This window comes from Anser brachyrhynchus (assembly GCF_964034855.1).
Source record: "Anser brachyrhynchus genome assembly, chromosome: 3".
NCBI classification, from domain to species: domain Eukaryota; kingdom Metazoa; phylum Chordata; class Aves; order Anseriformes; family Anatidae; genus Anser; species Anser brachyrhynchus.
The window spans coordinates 38,264,939-38,280,147 of record NC_137696.1 but is presented as its reverse complement, the minus strand read 5'-3'; the positions used below and the strand labels follow the sequence as shown (position 1 = coordinate 38,280,147).

Here is a 15,209-nt window from a genome sequence, read left to right as displayed (position 1 = left end):
TTATTTATTTATTAATTACTCATTTATGAGCCCAGCTACCGCTGCCAGGCCGCCGCCAGGGGGGGCGCGGGGCGGCCTGGGCCTGGCCGGGCCGTGTCGTGTCGGGGGGCAGAGGTTGGAGCCGGAGCGGGCCGCAGGGCCGGGGCCTCGCCAGGGCTCCCGGCCCCGGGGGCGGCGGGGCGCGGGCATGGAGGGCTCGGCCGGGCCGGGGCGGGCGGGCCGGGGGTGCTGCAGGGCCGCCAGTGCCGCTGCTGGCCCGGCCCGGCCCGGTGTGAGTCCCTGTGAAGACGTGGAGGGGTGTGAGCGATAGGGGCTTGTGTGCGCAGCTCGCTGTGTTTTGCTGAGGGGCGCAGGCGGGCGGGTGCTTCCCGAGGTGATTTCAGAGGGCGAGCTGGCCGTGAAACCCTCGGCCTGGGAGCGAGCTGGAAGTCTCAGATCGCCAGAGCAGCGGGGTGACCTGAGGAGAGCGCGTAACTTGAGCTGGGGCTCGATCAGTGCGCAGAGGAGATGATAAGACAGCAGGCGTGCGATAGCCCAGCCTGGCCTGCGCGCCCCAGGAAGTTGTTTCTAGTCCTAGGTTCATTTCGTGTCACAGTCCGCCCCGGCTGGGGCTGTGCTTGGCCCGTGCCTCACGCTCCTTTCACTTTCCTACCCTAGGAGCTCCCAGTAAGAGATGGAGAACATCCTGACAGGCTTGTGTGGCACCGGCCCGGAAGATCCGCTCCCGCTGTGGGTCCGTGGCAGCGTTGGGCATTGCTTTAATCAGCTGACGTTAAATGCGATTCCTCATGCGATCCTTGCAGCGGTCAGTGCCTGCTTCCTTGGCACTCCCAGGTATGACAACTAACTCGTCTAGCTCTTGATTATTGTGCAGGGCTGGAGGCGGGGTGGAAAGGCTGGAAATTAGCTCTCTCTGTAATGTACTGGGTATGTCCTTAGAGAACAACACGATATTGCAATGCTATTACATTTGTCAGCATCTGTCCTAATTCAGAGTACTGTGTCCAGCTCTGGTCCCTCCACTGCAGAAAGGAATCCAGAGAAAATAGAGAGGATACTGAGGAAAAAAAAAAAAAAGAAAAACAGAAAATAAGCTAAAAGAATTTCAGTGAATGGGGATTGGGAAAACTGGGGGTCTTGCAGGAGAGTATGTAAATCCAAGGTGGCATGGAAGATATACATGAGGTAATAAGTGGTTCAGAGAAACAAAAAAGTTTTCCTGTTTACTGTCTTGAATTTGTAAACATGACAATGTTGAAAGGCCGCAAATGATAATGAAGCAAGTGATAATGAAATCTCTTGTTGGGCAATAGATAATGGACTTTACTTAAACAGCATCACTGAAACCAGGAGTGAGGAAAAAAAATCTTTCTGGAGAAAATATCACAAAGATGAGAGAAATCAAGGATTAGAAATGTGACAGAGAATTTGATCATCAAAATGTTAAATATACTTTTCTGTTAATCTTCAAGGGCTGGAGTCTGATTTGACCACAATATATCACAGCTGCAAACAAATTTATGTAGATAAAGGCTATTCACGGTATCTGAATCTCTGGTGTTGATTTTTTACTGGACTTTATTGACCTGCTCTAGTTTAGCAACACCTACGGTCTGAAAAGATTACAAATCTAGGGAGGGGAATACAAAGGTTACAAATTGGGAAGTGAATACAAAGAAATTAATTAAGAATGAACAGATAGAGGGGAAGAGGGGGGAAAGAAAGTAGAGTGTTGACTCTCCTTGTCATGAGATGTGATGGAATACCAACTGTGAAGTTTTTTCTGCTCTTTCTCCCTCTAGATCTGGCTCTGGGGTGCCTTGCCGGCCAGGCTGGAGATGCAGAATTGCTGCTTCTTTTACACTCGCTGGCCTGTTCCTCGCTGATATAATCCCAGCCGCCATTTCTCAGCAGGAGCTGGGCCCTGTCTACCTGGAAGTGCTGGCCAGTGGCATCGCCGCACTGACGTGGCTCACTCACGGCGTCGCTCTGCTCATGCTCTGCAGGTCCATTCATGGCTCTACCAGGGGCCCTGCAGCCCTGGCTCTCCTCACTCTCTTACCCCTACCTTCTCTCATCATCACGCTGGTCTGGTACTGCCAAAGGGGGACAGCTTGGTCCCCTGCCCACCCTGCTGTCTCCTCCAGGTTCACCATTCTCTGTCTGCAGCTGGCATCTCTGCTAGTGTATGTGATTAGCTACCTCTTACCCACCACGGAAAGGCACGAATTCCTCTCCATCAATAGCTCCTGGCAGCAAGACCAGCTCATCTCAGAGCCAGGCACCTCCCTGTCGGGTCAGCAGCGAGTGGCAGAAGATGGGGAGAGCTGGCTCTCACGTTTCTTTTATGCTTGGATGAACCCTCTTATGGAACGTGGCTATCAGTGGAAGCTGAACCAGCCGCAGGATGTCTATCTACTTCCTCGCCAGCTCCAGGCTGCCAGGGTTTGTGATCGGTTCTATGCCTGCTGGCAGAAGAAGGCAGCTCTGCACCAAGTAGAGGAGGAGACAGTGTCTCTTACTAGCCCAATCATTGCTGCAGGCGACGGGAGTAGCGATGTCCGGGACAGCTTGCACCGTGCCCAGGAGCCTGTGAGACTCTTCTCAGTGCTTCATGCGGTCTTTGGGCTTCGTTTCTACTTGCTGGGACTTCTCAAGCTGGCCGGCAGCCTGCTCAGTTTCTCGGGCCCTCTGCTCCTGAACCTGCTGGTGAACTTCATGGAGTCGCGGCAGGAGCCCCTGAGCCATGGGGTGCTCTACGCGCTGGGGCTCTTTGCTGGCTCCTTCCTGGGTGCTCTCCTGCGCAACCAGTTCAGCTACGAGGTGAACAAGATGACGCTGATGGTCCGGGCTGCCATCATCTCTGCCATCTACCGCAAGGCCCTGCGTGTTGGCAGCACCAGACTTTCCCGCTTCACCGTGGGTGAAATCGTCAACTTCATGAGCACGGACGCCAGTAGGTTGGTCAACTTCTGCCTCAGCTTCCATGAGGTGTGGAGCCTGCCCTTCCAGTTTGCCATTACCCTTTACCTGCTCTACCAGCAAGTAGGCGTAGCCTTTCTGGGAGGCCTGGCCTTGGCACTGCTGCTTGTGCCCATCAACAAGGTCATAGCCAACCGCATCATGATGAGCAACAAGGAGATGCTGCAGCACAAGGACGCACGGGTCAAGGTGAGGGGCAGCTGCTGGCTCTCTGAATTTGTTATGGTATTCTCTGCCCATTTGTCTCTGGAACATTGGCTTTTGGCCTCTTGTGGTGAATCCCAAGTGAGTGAACAACTGTTGGGAAAAGTGCTAGAGGGGGCGCACGTGTAAGTGGTTCAAAAGTATTTCAGGGTGAGGCATGTTCACCACCTGCAAGATAGCAAACCTCTAATGTTTGTCTTGCCCCCTGGGCAAATAAAAGTTCCCTTGCAGGTTCCTTTTCCATGTGTAACAGTTAACGTGGGTCTCCTGATTGCTTCCTTTAGAGACGCTTCTGTTCTGTTACTCGAGTAATGCTATCAGTGGTGAGGTGTCTTGCAGCCTGGACAAACGCAACAATCATGGATGTAGTGGTTTTATTTCGCTCCAGCTTGGCACCCTCAGTCAGCTCTTCCACAGCTGTTTGGAGCTTTTGAAATATTTATCTTCCTAACAGAAGGTGCATCTAGTTGTACGGGATGTGCTGGACCTTCTCCAGCTATTGCAAGACTGGTTTGCTAAGTGAACTCTTTCTGGTTTTCTTTCATGTCAGGCACAAGCACATCTCAGCTGGCTCTGCACATGCTGACCTGAGAGCAGGAGCGAGAGGGGAGCATACTACAGGGATGCCTGAGCTGCTGGATGTGAGCCAGCTTGGCTCTGGACACAGGCTAGCTGTGAAGTTGTCTCGTGTTTTGCCTTTTCCTGAACCTTACACAGCATAGTAGTAGCTGAGCAAGCTGCTGTGGAACGAGAAGGGGCAAAGTTCTCAGGAGCTGCCACTTGAGTTTATGCATCTGTTAGCAATAAATGGCTCCTGGTATCTCTAGCCTGGCCCTTAGCAGGAGGCAGCTGCAAACCTGGGCCCAGCCCAGATGCCTCGCTGGCATTTGGTGTGTTGGGCAGCCACTGGTTACTAGATGTGATTTTCCCCTTTGCCTGCAGCTAATGACCGAGTTCCTAAGAGGCATTCGTGTGATCAAGTTTTATGCGTGGGAGAAGCACTTCAGCACCAGGATAAATGCCTGCCGGGCTAAAGAGCTGCAGAAGTTGCGAGCCATCAAGTACTTGGATGCCGTGTGCGTGTACCTGTGGGCAGCGCTGCCTGTTGTTGTCTCCATTGTCATCTTCATCACCTATGTTCTGTTGGGTCACCAGCTCACTGCCACAAAGGTGAGTGAGGGAGGAAATCCCAAGTGACAGCACTGCTCACTGGGGGTAGCAGGGAGAGCTCTAAGTCAGATACCTCAGAGCTCTAACTAGGAGACGAGGTAGAGTAACTAGGAGAGCCTAGTTAGAGCCCTGAGGCATCTCCTCTGTGCAATGAACACATCCTGTATCTATCTCCCTGCAGCTATTCAGGCTCTCATTGGTGAAGCTGTTTGAAGAGCACGAGATGCCAGGGAAGTACAGCCTCCGATTTATGTTTCTTCCCTTACTTGTGCTGCAGGTCTTCACAGCGTTGGCCCTTGTAGGGATGCTCATTCTCCCCCTCAACAGCTTCCCATGGGTGTTGAATGGGACCTTGGAAGCCAAAGTTTCCCTGGATCGAATCCAGCGTTTCCTTGAACTTGAGGACCAGGACCTGGAAGCTTATTATGCCCTAGGTAATGAGGAAGGATGCTGCTGGGCTTGGGACTCTGGGCAGGAGATGTTTGTAGCAGAGAGCATTCCTCTTTACCAAATGTAGGCCATTGCTTGTCCCTAAAGAGCCCCACCATTAGTGTGCCTCTAGAACGAGCTGCTCCCTCCCCTGTCCAAAGGTCTGCCAATGATGCCTTCAACAACCTCAGCTTGGCCTGACAGAAAGGTTTGGGTGTGTGCCCTCTCCTAAACCATCGCTGCTCCCTTTCTCTCCTTCCTTGCCATTTACCAGCTCCCTTTCACCTTCAACAATAAGAAAACCAGGTTATCCTTACAGTGTCTCCCTGAGAGTGTCTCATTCTGGGGTTGGTCCAGAGCATCCTGGCTGTGCCCTCTCCCTGCCTCTTCCATTTGGGAACAAAACTGATAGTATTTGTTATGTCAGGTCCCTGTCATTCTCTGTCCTTCTCGTTGTAGTGTTGCTTTTCCCTTGCAGGTAGCCCTTCAGGTACGGCTTCTGCCATAGAGATGCGAGGTGCAGATTTTTCATGGGCACCAGTCAAAGAAGACAGCACCAGCCAGCCCTTATCCACAGGCACTCTGCAATTGCACATCGAGAACCTCTCAGTGAGAAAGGTGAGCAGGAATGCAGGAGGAAAAATGGCACTAGAGGAGCCGGGGTGATGTGTTTTCTTGGTCTTACGAGCCGTATATCAAGATCTTTTCTTTGTCCAGAGGCACGGGACACATACCACATCTCTCAGAGCTGACATAGGCTGGGGGAGTTGAGGCTCGGCTCACAGATGGCAAAGAACTCCCTCTACTTTCCACAGCTGCTGCAGGCGAGGATTAAGCTGGGCACACATCTGGGCTCCAGAGTAACTTGGTTGTTAACTCTCCTTGCAGACTTGTGTCCTGCCATATCAGGGATCCGGTTTATGCCGCAGCTGTGCTGAGCTCTGCGGCTGTACTTGTGAGACAGTCCTAGCTTAGGACAGCTCTCAGCTTTCTTACAGGCTCAAGAAACCTGGCAAAGCCGGCGTGCATTAGCTCACCAGGTTGCTCCTTTTCATTTCCCTTTACAGGGGATGCTCTTGGGAGTTGTTGGCAAGGTCGGCTCTGGCAAGAGCTCTCTGCTTGCAGCCGTCACTGGAGAGCTTGTTAAGTAAGTAACCCGAAGACTTCTCCCTGCCTGCTCCCTCCACGCCACAGCAGGCAAGGACCATCCAGAGCTGCCTGTATTTACAGGTCATTTTGATCTGCTGATAGTTCACCTGTGCTGCCTTTCCATCCACCTCTGGTGTGCTTGCAGACAAGGTGGACAAGTGTACGTTTGTGACCTGGAGCAAGGATTTGGTCTGGCCACACAGGAGCCTTGGATCCAGTTTGCCACTGTCCGCGAGAACATCCTGTTTGGGCGGGACTATGATGCCAGGCTGTATGAGGAGGTGGTGGAGGCCTGTGCCCTCTCTGAGGACCTGAACGTGAGTGCCTGAACTCTAAACCTTCCTGGGCCGCCTCGGCCAGCTTTTGCATCCAGCCTGAGCCTCACGGGGAGGAGTTCTCATTCTTGCAGGCTTGAGCCTGCTTTTGCAGTGTCCCAGTCACAGGGGCTGGAGCTAGGTGATCGTTAAGGTCCCTTCCAAACCAAGTCATTCTATGATTCTGTGATTCCCAATCCCAGACCATGCCTAGCCCCACTTTTCGTTAAGGCGTGAAGTCGCTTTGGTAGCACTTTGGATGGTTTCCTCTGTGCTGAGTTCTTCATCCTGGGGAAAGATGTTCTTTGCAACTGGCTGTTACTGCCGGGTTTTTCAGGCAAAACCTATCAGCAGCTGATGCTCTTTTGTATCAGAGGGCGACTTCCTGGGATCTGGAGGGGCTGAGTCTGTGGTCCTCCCATCAGGAATGCATGTATGCTAGGTTTGAAGCTTGTGGCTACGTTAGCCAGTGAACTTTCTGTTACACCTGACAGGAAACTTGCCTCTTCCTCTGAGTTTATAAACTGGAGCCCAGTTTTCTGACGTGCCAAGCACTAGAAGTTCCTGCTGACTTCAGCAGAAGTTGTGAATGCTATATAAGATGAAGTATTTATTTGAGAAGTTGTAGACATTGCCCATGGAAGTTGTTTCCGACTATTGAAACTCAACTGTTTTTACTGTTTGGATGGGCCCTGGCATTATTTTGTTGAAGGCACAGCTACTGCTCTCCCAGAAAAATCCTAGGCACAGTTTTAGGGTTGTCTCGGACCAGAAGTTGCTCAATGGGTGGTTCAGATGTGGCCACCTGCTGGAGTCTAAGAGACTCTGTTGACACAGAGGTTGCCAAGCTTGCCAGTTGTCTGCAGAACCAGGGTGTGTACTGTTGCATTGCTTCATTTCTGGTAAGAGGTCACCCTAAGGAGTTACTGCCGGCGTCAGGAGAGGGATCCCAGTGTTCTGATCCTGAGTCCCCAGTAGCTTCCTGCCCCTTTTAAATGGATTTTCTTGAATGTTTCAGATTTTACCAGCAGGTGACCAGACAGAGGTGGGCGAAAATGGCGTGACACTCAGTGGGGGACAGAAGGCTCGGATAGCCCTTGCCAGAGCTGTTTACCAGGTAAATAGCAAAGCAGCTGTGCTGCACCCCGTGCCAAGTCAGATGCAGAGAAGTTGGAAGCACGCAGCTGTGCAGTGCGCTCTGGCAGCACGTCTTAAACCACATCGGGCTGGCCTAAAGGTGCTGGCAGTGTGCCATGCTGAGGCACTTGCACTCTTCAGCACTGCCTGCTCAGGCAGGGCCAGGGGCTGTATCCCTGTCTTTTGTCTCTCTCAGGAGAAAGAGCTTTACCTCCTTGATGATCCCCTGGCTGCTGTTGATGCAGATGTCGCCAATCATCTTATGCGGAAATGCATTCTTGGAGTTCTTCAGCACAAAACCAGGATCCTTTGCACCCACAGGACTGAGTTTTTGGAGAAGGCTGATGCCTTGTTGTTGATGGACAATGGCAGGATAGTCAAGACAGGTACAGTGGCTGTCTTTGCAGGCATCCATTTGTGCCTGTGGGCTAGTTTTGAATGGCTTGAGCAAAGATGGCCATGAAGGAATAGGAGTAACTAGTGGGAAACCCAAACAGGGGTAAAGAGCTTGAGGACACTGCATGTGGGCAAAGAAGGCAGTGTGGAAAGGAGTGTGCAGGTGCACAGATACAGAGATGGGGAGCTGATAAGGCAGAAAGCCATGGCAGGATATAAGGAGCAGAGCCCTCAAGGATGCAGCTGCTGTGAGAGGAAATATGGGATGTCGTGTTAGAGCAAAACTGGGCCATTTTGTAGCTGGAGTCTGTTCCTCTCAGTCTCTGAAGCATTTGCATGTCTCTCTCTGCAGGCACACCAGCTGATATCCTGCCACTTGTGGAAGCTATCCCCAAATTCAAAGATGTGGACAAGAGGCAGAAGGACAAAGGTCTGTACCTGGCAAGCTTGGGGGTGGCTGGGGCAGTACAGCTCAGCTGAGCACCCAGGCAGAACCCGTACCTGATGGCTTAAGCAGAGCTCCCAGCACCCTGCTGTGCTGTGGCAGTGCTGATCTGTGGGTAGTCTGTTCACAGGGGGAGAGGAGGCCTAGGTATGATCAGGTGTTGGTCTGGAGCAGTGTTTGAATCTTCTTTTTCCTTTGTGGTCCAGATCTGGATGAAAGTCTGCCAGAATTGGTGCACCTACCTTGAAAGGGGAGAGAGGATGGAAGAAAAGTCTTCCTTATAGCCTAGATTTCTTCCATGTGCAGCAAGGAGCAGCTCCAGGAGGTACTTACATTGCACTGACCTTTGCTTTTGCTTCTATCTCCACAGCCCCTGATGAGCAAAGCCAAGAAGAGGACATAGAGACAGAGGCAGAAGAATCATCCCAGGACAATCATCTTCTCCACAAGGAGGAGGAGAAGAAAGAAGGGGCAGTGGCTTTTCAGGTCTACAAGGCGTATTGGTTGGCAGTGGGCAGCTGCTTGGCATTATCCATCCTCTTCTCACTGCTCCTGATGCAAGGTGAGGCAATGACCCAGGAGTGCATCTCTCTTTAGATGTTCCTCTCCTCTTGTTTCCTGGTTATCTGGAGTCCAGGGAAGGAAAGAGACTGGGGGTTTAATTGCTCTCTCTGCACCAGGAAGAGCGCTTTTCTCTTCCACAAACTAAAGTAGCGTGGTGGGGACAGGGGGGGGGAATACGTGGGAACTGGCTCTTGCCTCTCATTTGCTGCTGCAGTTGTATGTGTGCTCCTTTAGCAGTGCCCTGTCACTGCTGCAGCTCGTGGCAGTTCCCTTGCTCGTGCTTTACTAGGAACAGTGCAGAGTGAACACAAGGGAAGACTAAACTGGGCAGTGAGACAAAAACAAAAGCTGCCCACCTACTTCCCTTCCAGGTTTCCTGCTTTGTATTGCTGACTTGAAGGCTGAATCCCTCTTTATAGTCTATCTCTCTCTGTAGCATCCAGAAATGTCTCGGATTGGTGGCTCTCACATTGGATCTCCAGCATATCCAAGACAGCAAATACCTCTGTGATGGTCTGCTCAGCGTCCCTGCCATCTGCAGAGCTGCTTCTCTTCTCCGCTGTTGGGCTCGTGTAAGTGAACACTGGGCAGGCAGTGCCAAAACCAAAAACACTCCCATTTTGCCCTTGTGCTTTTGAATATCCTTCTGGAGACCACCCCACTGCAGGTGATCCATATAGCTGCTTTGAGAAAGACAGAATGGGAATCTCTGGCCAGAGGGGGAACTGATAAAGTGCCTGTAGGGCTTGTAACCTGAGGCTGACAGAAGACCCCTGGCTGTATAGTAATCAGAGCATTTGTCTCAGCATAGCAGAGGAGGAGTATCAGGCTGGAGTATCCCGATTTCCCCTTGAGTCTGCTTTTGGGTCCTGGTGCCCTGAGTGTACTGCCATAGGGACCTTGGCAGATTGATAATCTTCCTCCTTCCCCGTTCTAGCTCCCCTGTTCAAGCTCTGGACACAGCCCCAGTCCCTTCCAACAGTTCAGCAGATGTGAATTTCTACCTGATGGTTTATGGGAGCATTGCAGGAGCCAACTCCCTCTTCACCATTTTTCGGGCCTTCCTCTTTGCTTATGGCACCATCCGTGCTGCCATTGTCATCCACAACCGACTGCTCCAGAGGGTTATAAAGGTAATGGTCAAAAAGTCCAGGACAGGCTGGGGTTCCTGCAAGTCGTTCTGCCCTGCTGTTCTTCTCATAGTTGGGAGTAAAGGTGTGAGAGATGGCTTTCTGCTGGCATTAGCTGATGAGCTCTTGCTTTCTCGTTCCCTTGCTGCCAGGCCACGGTCACCTTCTTTGACACCACGCCAACAGGCCGCATCCTGAACCGCTTCTCCTCAGACCTGTACTGCGTGGATGACACCTTGCCGTTTATCCTCAACATCTTCCTGGCCAACATGTACGGGCTCCTGGGCATGCTGGTGATAATCACCTATGGCCTGCCTTGGATTGGCCTGGTCTTACTCCCTCTGGCTGCCCTCTACTTCTCTATCCAGCGCTATTATCGGCGCACGTCGCGGGAGCTCAAGCGCCTTTACAGTCTCACCCTGTCTCCCATTTACACTCACTTCTCAGAGACCCTCTCGGGACTGAGCAGCATCAGAGCCATGCGGGCAGCAGAGAGGTGAGTGGAAGGGAACAGCACCCAGGGGGCCAAAACTTTGGCTTTGTAGACCAGCGCCATCCTGACGTGGGGCCGCTTACAGGGTGGTGGGAATGCCCCTGCTCTGGGGCAGTAGGGATGGGGGTTGAGTGGTGCACAGTCTGCTGTGAACCTCTGTTGTGCTCCTGCCAGGTTTGAGTTGGAGAATCAGCTGCACCTGGAGCAGAACCAGCGCTGCCTCTTTGCCAGCAACACAGCAATGCAGTGGCTGGACATCCGCCTGCAGATGATCGGGGTCGCTGTGGTTACTGCTATTGCAGGAATTGCCATCATCCAGCACCAGAAGGATCTGGGAAATCCAGGTAGGCTGCCAGGAACTGTTCTGTCCCCACCCTGGGGCTGTGGCCCAGGGGTTCCTCTTCTCTCAGTCCAGAGCTGCGCATCTCCCTTTATCAGAGTAAGATCCAGAGCTCCCACTCCCTGTCACTCTGCTTTCTTGCCTTCAGCTCCTGTTCCTCCTTCTGCATGTCCCCCTTCTAGAGTTGGATCCCAGACTCCAGAGCGCTGACTTCTCCCGTTTCTTTGTCCTGCCACCAAGGTCCCAGCTCTTTCCCTGACGTTAACGCTCTTGTTTATGTTTTTGTCCTATCAGGACTTGTGGGCCTGGCGCTCTCGTATGCGCTGTCTGTCACAAACCTTCTCTCAGGCCTCATTTCCAGCTTCACTACGACAGAAACCATGATGGTGAGTGTGGAGCGGACAGAGGAATACACTACAGACATCCCTGTGGAGCCCCAGGATAAAGTGGTCCAGGTAAAAGCTTAAATATGTTCTCAGGGACTGGCCCTGTGCCCTGCACTTGCCTCCAGGTGGAGATGAGAAGGTTCCAGCGTGCAGGGAGGGCCCTCACCTACAGAATCCGTTTTGATCATTTGTCCTTTACCAGTGCATCCCAAGGGGGGGGCGAACCTCAGGCAGGAGTTGTTGCAGGCTAGAATGACAGGAAGGGTAGAAGAGCAGAAAGGGGTGGTAGGGCTACGCTGTGAGGGGAAAACAGGCATAGAAGGGGGCTGGAAACAGAACTGGTCTGCACCTTGAGTTTCTTCAAAAGCCAAGCAACAGTCCGAAGGGGTGGATGGGGCTTGGTCTGCGTGAAGGTGAGGCTGAAGGTGACAGTGGGTCACAGTCACGCTCCGTCTCACTCTGGTGCCCCCCTTAGGTTGCTGCTGACTGGCCAAGCAGGGGGCTTGTGGAGTTCCAGCACGTGGTCCTGGCCTACCGAGCAGGCCTGCCCAATGCACTCGACGGAGTGAGCTTCACCGTGTACCCCGGAGAGAAGGTGGGGATTGTGGGTCGCACAGGATCTGGAAAATCCACTCTTTTCTTGGCACTTTTCCGTATGCTGGAGCTGAAAGCAGGCCGGATTCTCCTGGATGGTGTTGACAGCCGGCTGGTGGGCTTGGAGGAGCTGAGGTATGGGGGTCTGAGCAGAGCAGGGGGCAGCCCAGGGGGGTCAGGAAGCTGAGAACTGTCAGTGGTCGGATGCCAAAGGGAAGAACGAGGAGGAAAGGGTTTACTGCCCGTGCACCCTCTTGTCATGGCAGCTTCTTATGAGTTGCTCTGTTGTCACTGTAGAGCTGTGCTAAGGAAACCAGGAGGAATATGTGATCCATGCCCTGTATCTGTGTCTCTAAACTATGCGGAGAGACACTGCCCCAGGAAAAAAAAGTAAATAGGACTTCGGTTTTCTGCAGAACCCACCCCATGAGCTCTCGGCTCTCCTTTCTTGCAGATCTAGGCTGGCCATCATCCCCCAGGATCCATTTTTGTTCAGTGGTTCAATCCGGGAGAACCTGGACCCTCAGGGAAAAAGGACGGACGCTGAGCTTCACGAGGTGCTAGAGCAGTGCCACCTGCGGGACGCAGTTACCCAGATGGGTGAGTCTGAACGCAGCGTGACGAGGTTGGTGAGCCCTGCTCCTGGGAGAGGGGAGAGGGCCTCAGCTTGGGCAGGGAGCTGAGGAAAAGAGGCCAGGCGTGCAGCAGGGAATTGGTTGGGTGAGGCCATCCTGCTGGTGAGGCCAGGCCTCAGTGAACACCTGAGGGAGACGCCGGTCCCCTTGTTCTAGCAGAGCAGTGCGTCTCCGTGCCAGCCGTCGTTTGCCTCTGAGCAGAGGAGCTCCAGTTCCCGAGGCTTGGGCCTGAGCAGGATTGGGATTTTGAGTGCCACTGGGAAAGCCCCGGACTGGGGGAGCTGTGTGGGGGCTACGCACAGCCTGGTGGGGTGGCCGCTGAGCTTGCCTCCTGCAGGTGGATTGGACAGCGAGCTGGGAGAGAGAGGAAAGAGTCTGTCAGTGGGACAGAGGCAGCTGGTGTGTCTGGCAAGAGCCCTCCTGACGCAGGCCAAGGTGAGTGCCTGCTGCCACCCAAGCGAGGGGTGGAGGAGCTGCTGACAGCCCTGCTGGCCTGACAGGACGGAGCTCCAGAGGTGGGGTGTGGAGGGGACGGGTGGCCTGTGCTACCTTCTCAGGCCGTCCCCGGGCGGGGATTGGGGTCTCCCAGAGGGTGCGTGGGAGCTCCCTTCGCTCTCTGTCCCTGGCAGGTGTTGTGCATTGATGAGGCCACCGCCAGCGTGGATCAGAGGACGGACCAGCTGCTGCAGCAAACCATCCGCCAGCGCTTCGCTGACAAAACCGTTCTGACGATTGCTCACAGGTAGGGAGGAAGCAGCAGCACTCGGCGCGTAACTTTATCCTGCCACCGTGTCATTCCCTCACAGGGAGCAGTGGTTACGCCTGCCATGCCTGGACCTTGAGCTGTGATGGGGCTTTTCAAGCGTGAAAGGACGGAACTTGCCTGCGTGCCCGTTCCGCTTTATTAGCCCCTGGGTGCTGGGAACAACTGGGTGTTAAAACGTTGTACCTAGAAACTGGGGGACGGCAAAGGGCAGAACACCACCGCAGCATGTGGCAGGGGGCTCCCCTGGGCGCTGCCTACCGGGGGCAGGGAGCGCACGAGGCCGTGTGGTTCTGCCTGACGGGGCAAGGCGCAGTGGAGAAGTGTCCTACAGGAGGGAGCAGTTGGACCCACGGGTGGAGCGGGTGTCTCTGGCTCAGTAGAGGGCACTGCAGGACAGCCAGCGGCGAAGGGCTGCAGCCAGCTTCTGGCCAGAGGAGGCAGAACGCGGTAATTTCGCTTTCCGAATCCCTGAGCTTTGGTCCCCGCCTGCACCCGATGCTGGCCGGCTAGGCGTCGCCCAGGCAGGAGAGGGCAGCAGTGCTTGCTCCACAGAGGAGAGATTTAATGTAGGAGTAGGGGCAGAAGATGGTTACAGGCAGGACAAAACGCAAATACCGTGGATACTGAGAAGGGGTGGGTCAGTATTAGGCAGTGGTCTCTGCCCAGAGTATTCTCGCAGATGCCAAGCGGAGAAGAATTTGGAGGAGGGATGTGCAATTGTGCGTAGGGTGTTATAAAGGGAACTGCTTCCCAGCACAAAGGTTAGCACAGAAATAAAAGTCGAACAAGCAGGTGGCGGGGGCTTGTGTCCTGCCCCACAGGAGTGGGAGAGGTGGGTGACGGGCAGGGCGAGCTGGGCCTTGCGAGTGAAGCGTGTGGGTCTCGTTAAATGAGCTAGGTGGGAGGGAGGCAGGAGGGTGTGGTGGGAACGTGGCTCCCCCGCTAGGGAGGTTACGCAGAACGAGTAGAAATGTAAGCACACTGTGGGCTGCGGTGTGTGTTTGGGGTGAGGGCAGGCCTTCTTTGATGGAGGAGCAATTATTGAGGAGCAGCAGCAGAGGAAGGAGTGACAGGAGGCAAAGCAGCAAGACTGGGCTGAAGATGGCCCCAGCCTTTCTACCACTGGGACGGAGATGGGAGAGCAGTAAGGAGGGAGAGGTGGTGATGGGGTTTGTACCCGTGGTTCTTCCACACTATTCAGCTTTGAGTGAACCATTCGTTGGATGGGTGAAATTTAGGGCTGGAAGCGACAAGTACTTGTCCTTTGCCCCTCCAGGTCACTTCCAGTGCTGCAGCCTGGTACTTTTTTGGGAATGAAACAGAGTCCTGAACCACCTGGTGCTTTAATCTGCCCAAATCTTGTGTCCTGGCCTCCTGTCTTGTGATTTTGTAGGGATGTAGTTCCTTACTAAACAGTGCGCGACCTTGCAAAGACATTACTGCTGCCCCGTCCATCCTCCCCGGGGCCAGCAACAAGGAGATCCCGGTCTCGGGCCACCCCTTGCCAGCAGGCAAGGCAGCATGTGGGGTTTCTCCTCAGGTTCCCTAACGTGTGTCCTGGCCTCGGCTGTTCCGCAGGCTCAACACCGTCTTGGACTCGGACCGTGTGCTGGTGATGCAGGCCGGGAGAGTGGCAGAGCTGGACTTGCCCAGCAGCCTGAGCCAGAAGGAGGGCTCCTTGTTCCAGCGCCTCCTGCGCAGCGGGCAGCAGTGACCTCCCCGCCGGGCTGAGCCCAGGCAGCCCCTCTGGCTCTGTGGCTGGCTTTCCTCCAGCCTCAGCCAGCAGCTCTGTCCCCGCAGGGCCGGGAGCTGCTGAGGTGAGAGAAGGGGTTGTTCCTGCCTGCAGACAGCAACTGTGTGTCCTCGGGGACGGGAGCATGGCACGGCGGCCCTTCCTTTAGTAGGAAAGATGGGAACGGGTGCTGAGGGCCGTGCAAGCCTGGCTGGTGGGGCACTGTTCCCCTCCAAGGCTTCCCTTTGAGATTTCAGAGGGCTTTTCTGTTCGCTGAAGAATCAGTGACTCCTAGTCTGAGACTGAGTCTCACATGTGCTGTTCAAAATAAAGTGGAAACATC

General features: G+C 54.0%; 1 protein-coding gene across 8 annotated transcripts in view; it reads left to right on the top strand.

Annotated features, from left to right (window-relative positions):
* ABCC10 (ATP binding cassette subfamily C member 10) overlaps positions 1–15,209 on the top strand; it is a 21,544-nt gene extending 6,335 nt beyond the window's left edge. For 2 of the 8 annotated variants that reach the window (XM_080588432.1, XM_080588435.1), the window contains exons 2-22: positions 658–834; positions 1,803–3,171; positions 4,129–4,356; positions 4,634–4,790; positions 5,264–5,403; positions 5,853–5,932; positions 6,080–6,251; positions 7,267–7,365; positions 7,582–7,771; positions 8,134–8,211; positions 8,597–8,788; positions 9,227–9,362; positions 9,728–9,923; positions 10,073–10,416; positions 10,588–10,757; positions 11,048–11,208; positions 11,615–11,868; positions 12,188–12,333; positions 12,706–12,803; positions 12,998–13,110; positions 14,713–15,209. In XM_080588432.1, coding sequence (XP_080444558.1) covers positions 674–834; positions 1,803–3,171; positions 4,129–4,356; positions 4,634–4,790; positions 5,264–5,403; positions 5,853–5,932; positions 6,080–6,251; positions 7,267–7,365; positions 7,582–7,771; positions 8,134–8,211; positions 8,597–8,788; positions 9,227–9,362; positions 9,728–9,923; positions 10,073–10,416; positions 10,588–10,757; positions 11,048–11,208; positions 11,615–11,868; positions 12,188–12,333; positions 12,706–12,803; positions 12,998–13,110; positions 14,713–14,848 — 4,620 coding nt within the window. In that variant the 5' untranslated portion in view covers positions 658–673 and the 3' untranslated portion in view covers positions 14,849–15,209. Of the gene's footprint in view, positions 1–39; positions 115–277; positions 835–1,802; positions 3,172–4,128; positions 4,357–4,633; positions 4,791–5,263; positions 5,404–5,852; positions 5,933–6,079; positions 6,252–7,266; positions 7,366–7,581; positions 7,772–8,133; positions 8,212–8,596; positions 8,789–9,226; positions 9,363–9,727; positions 9,924–10,072; positions 10,417–10,587; positions 10,758–11,047; positions 11,209–11,614; positions 11,869–12,187; positions 12,334–12,705; positions 12,804–12,997; positions 13,111–14,410 lie in introns of those variants that run through there. The other 6 variants (XM_080588434.1, XM_080588433.1, XM_080588437.1 and 3 more) reach the window with 6 other exon arrangements.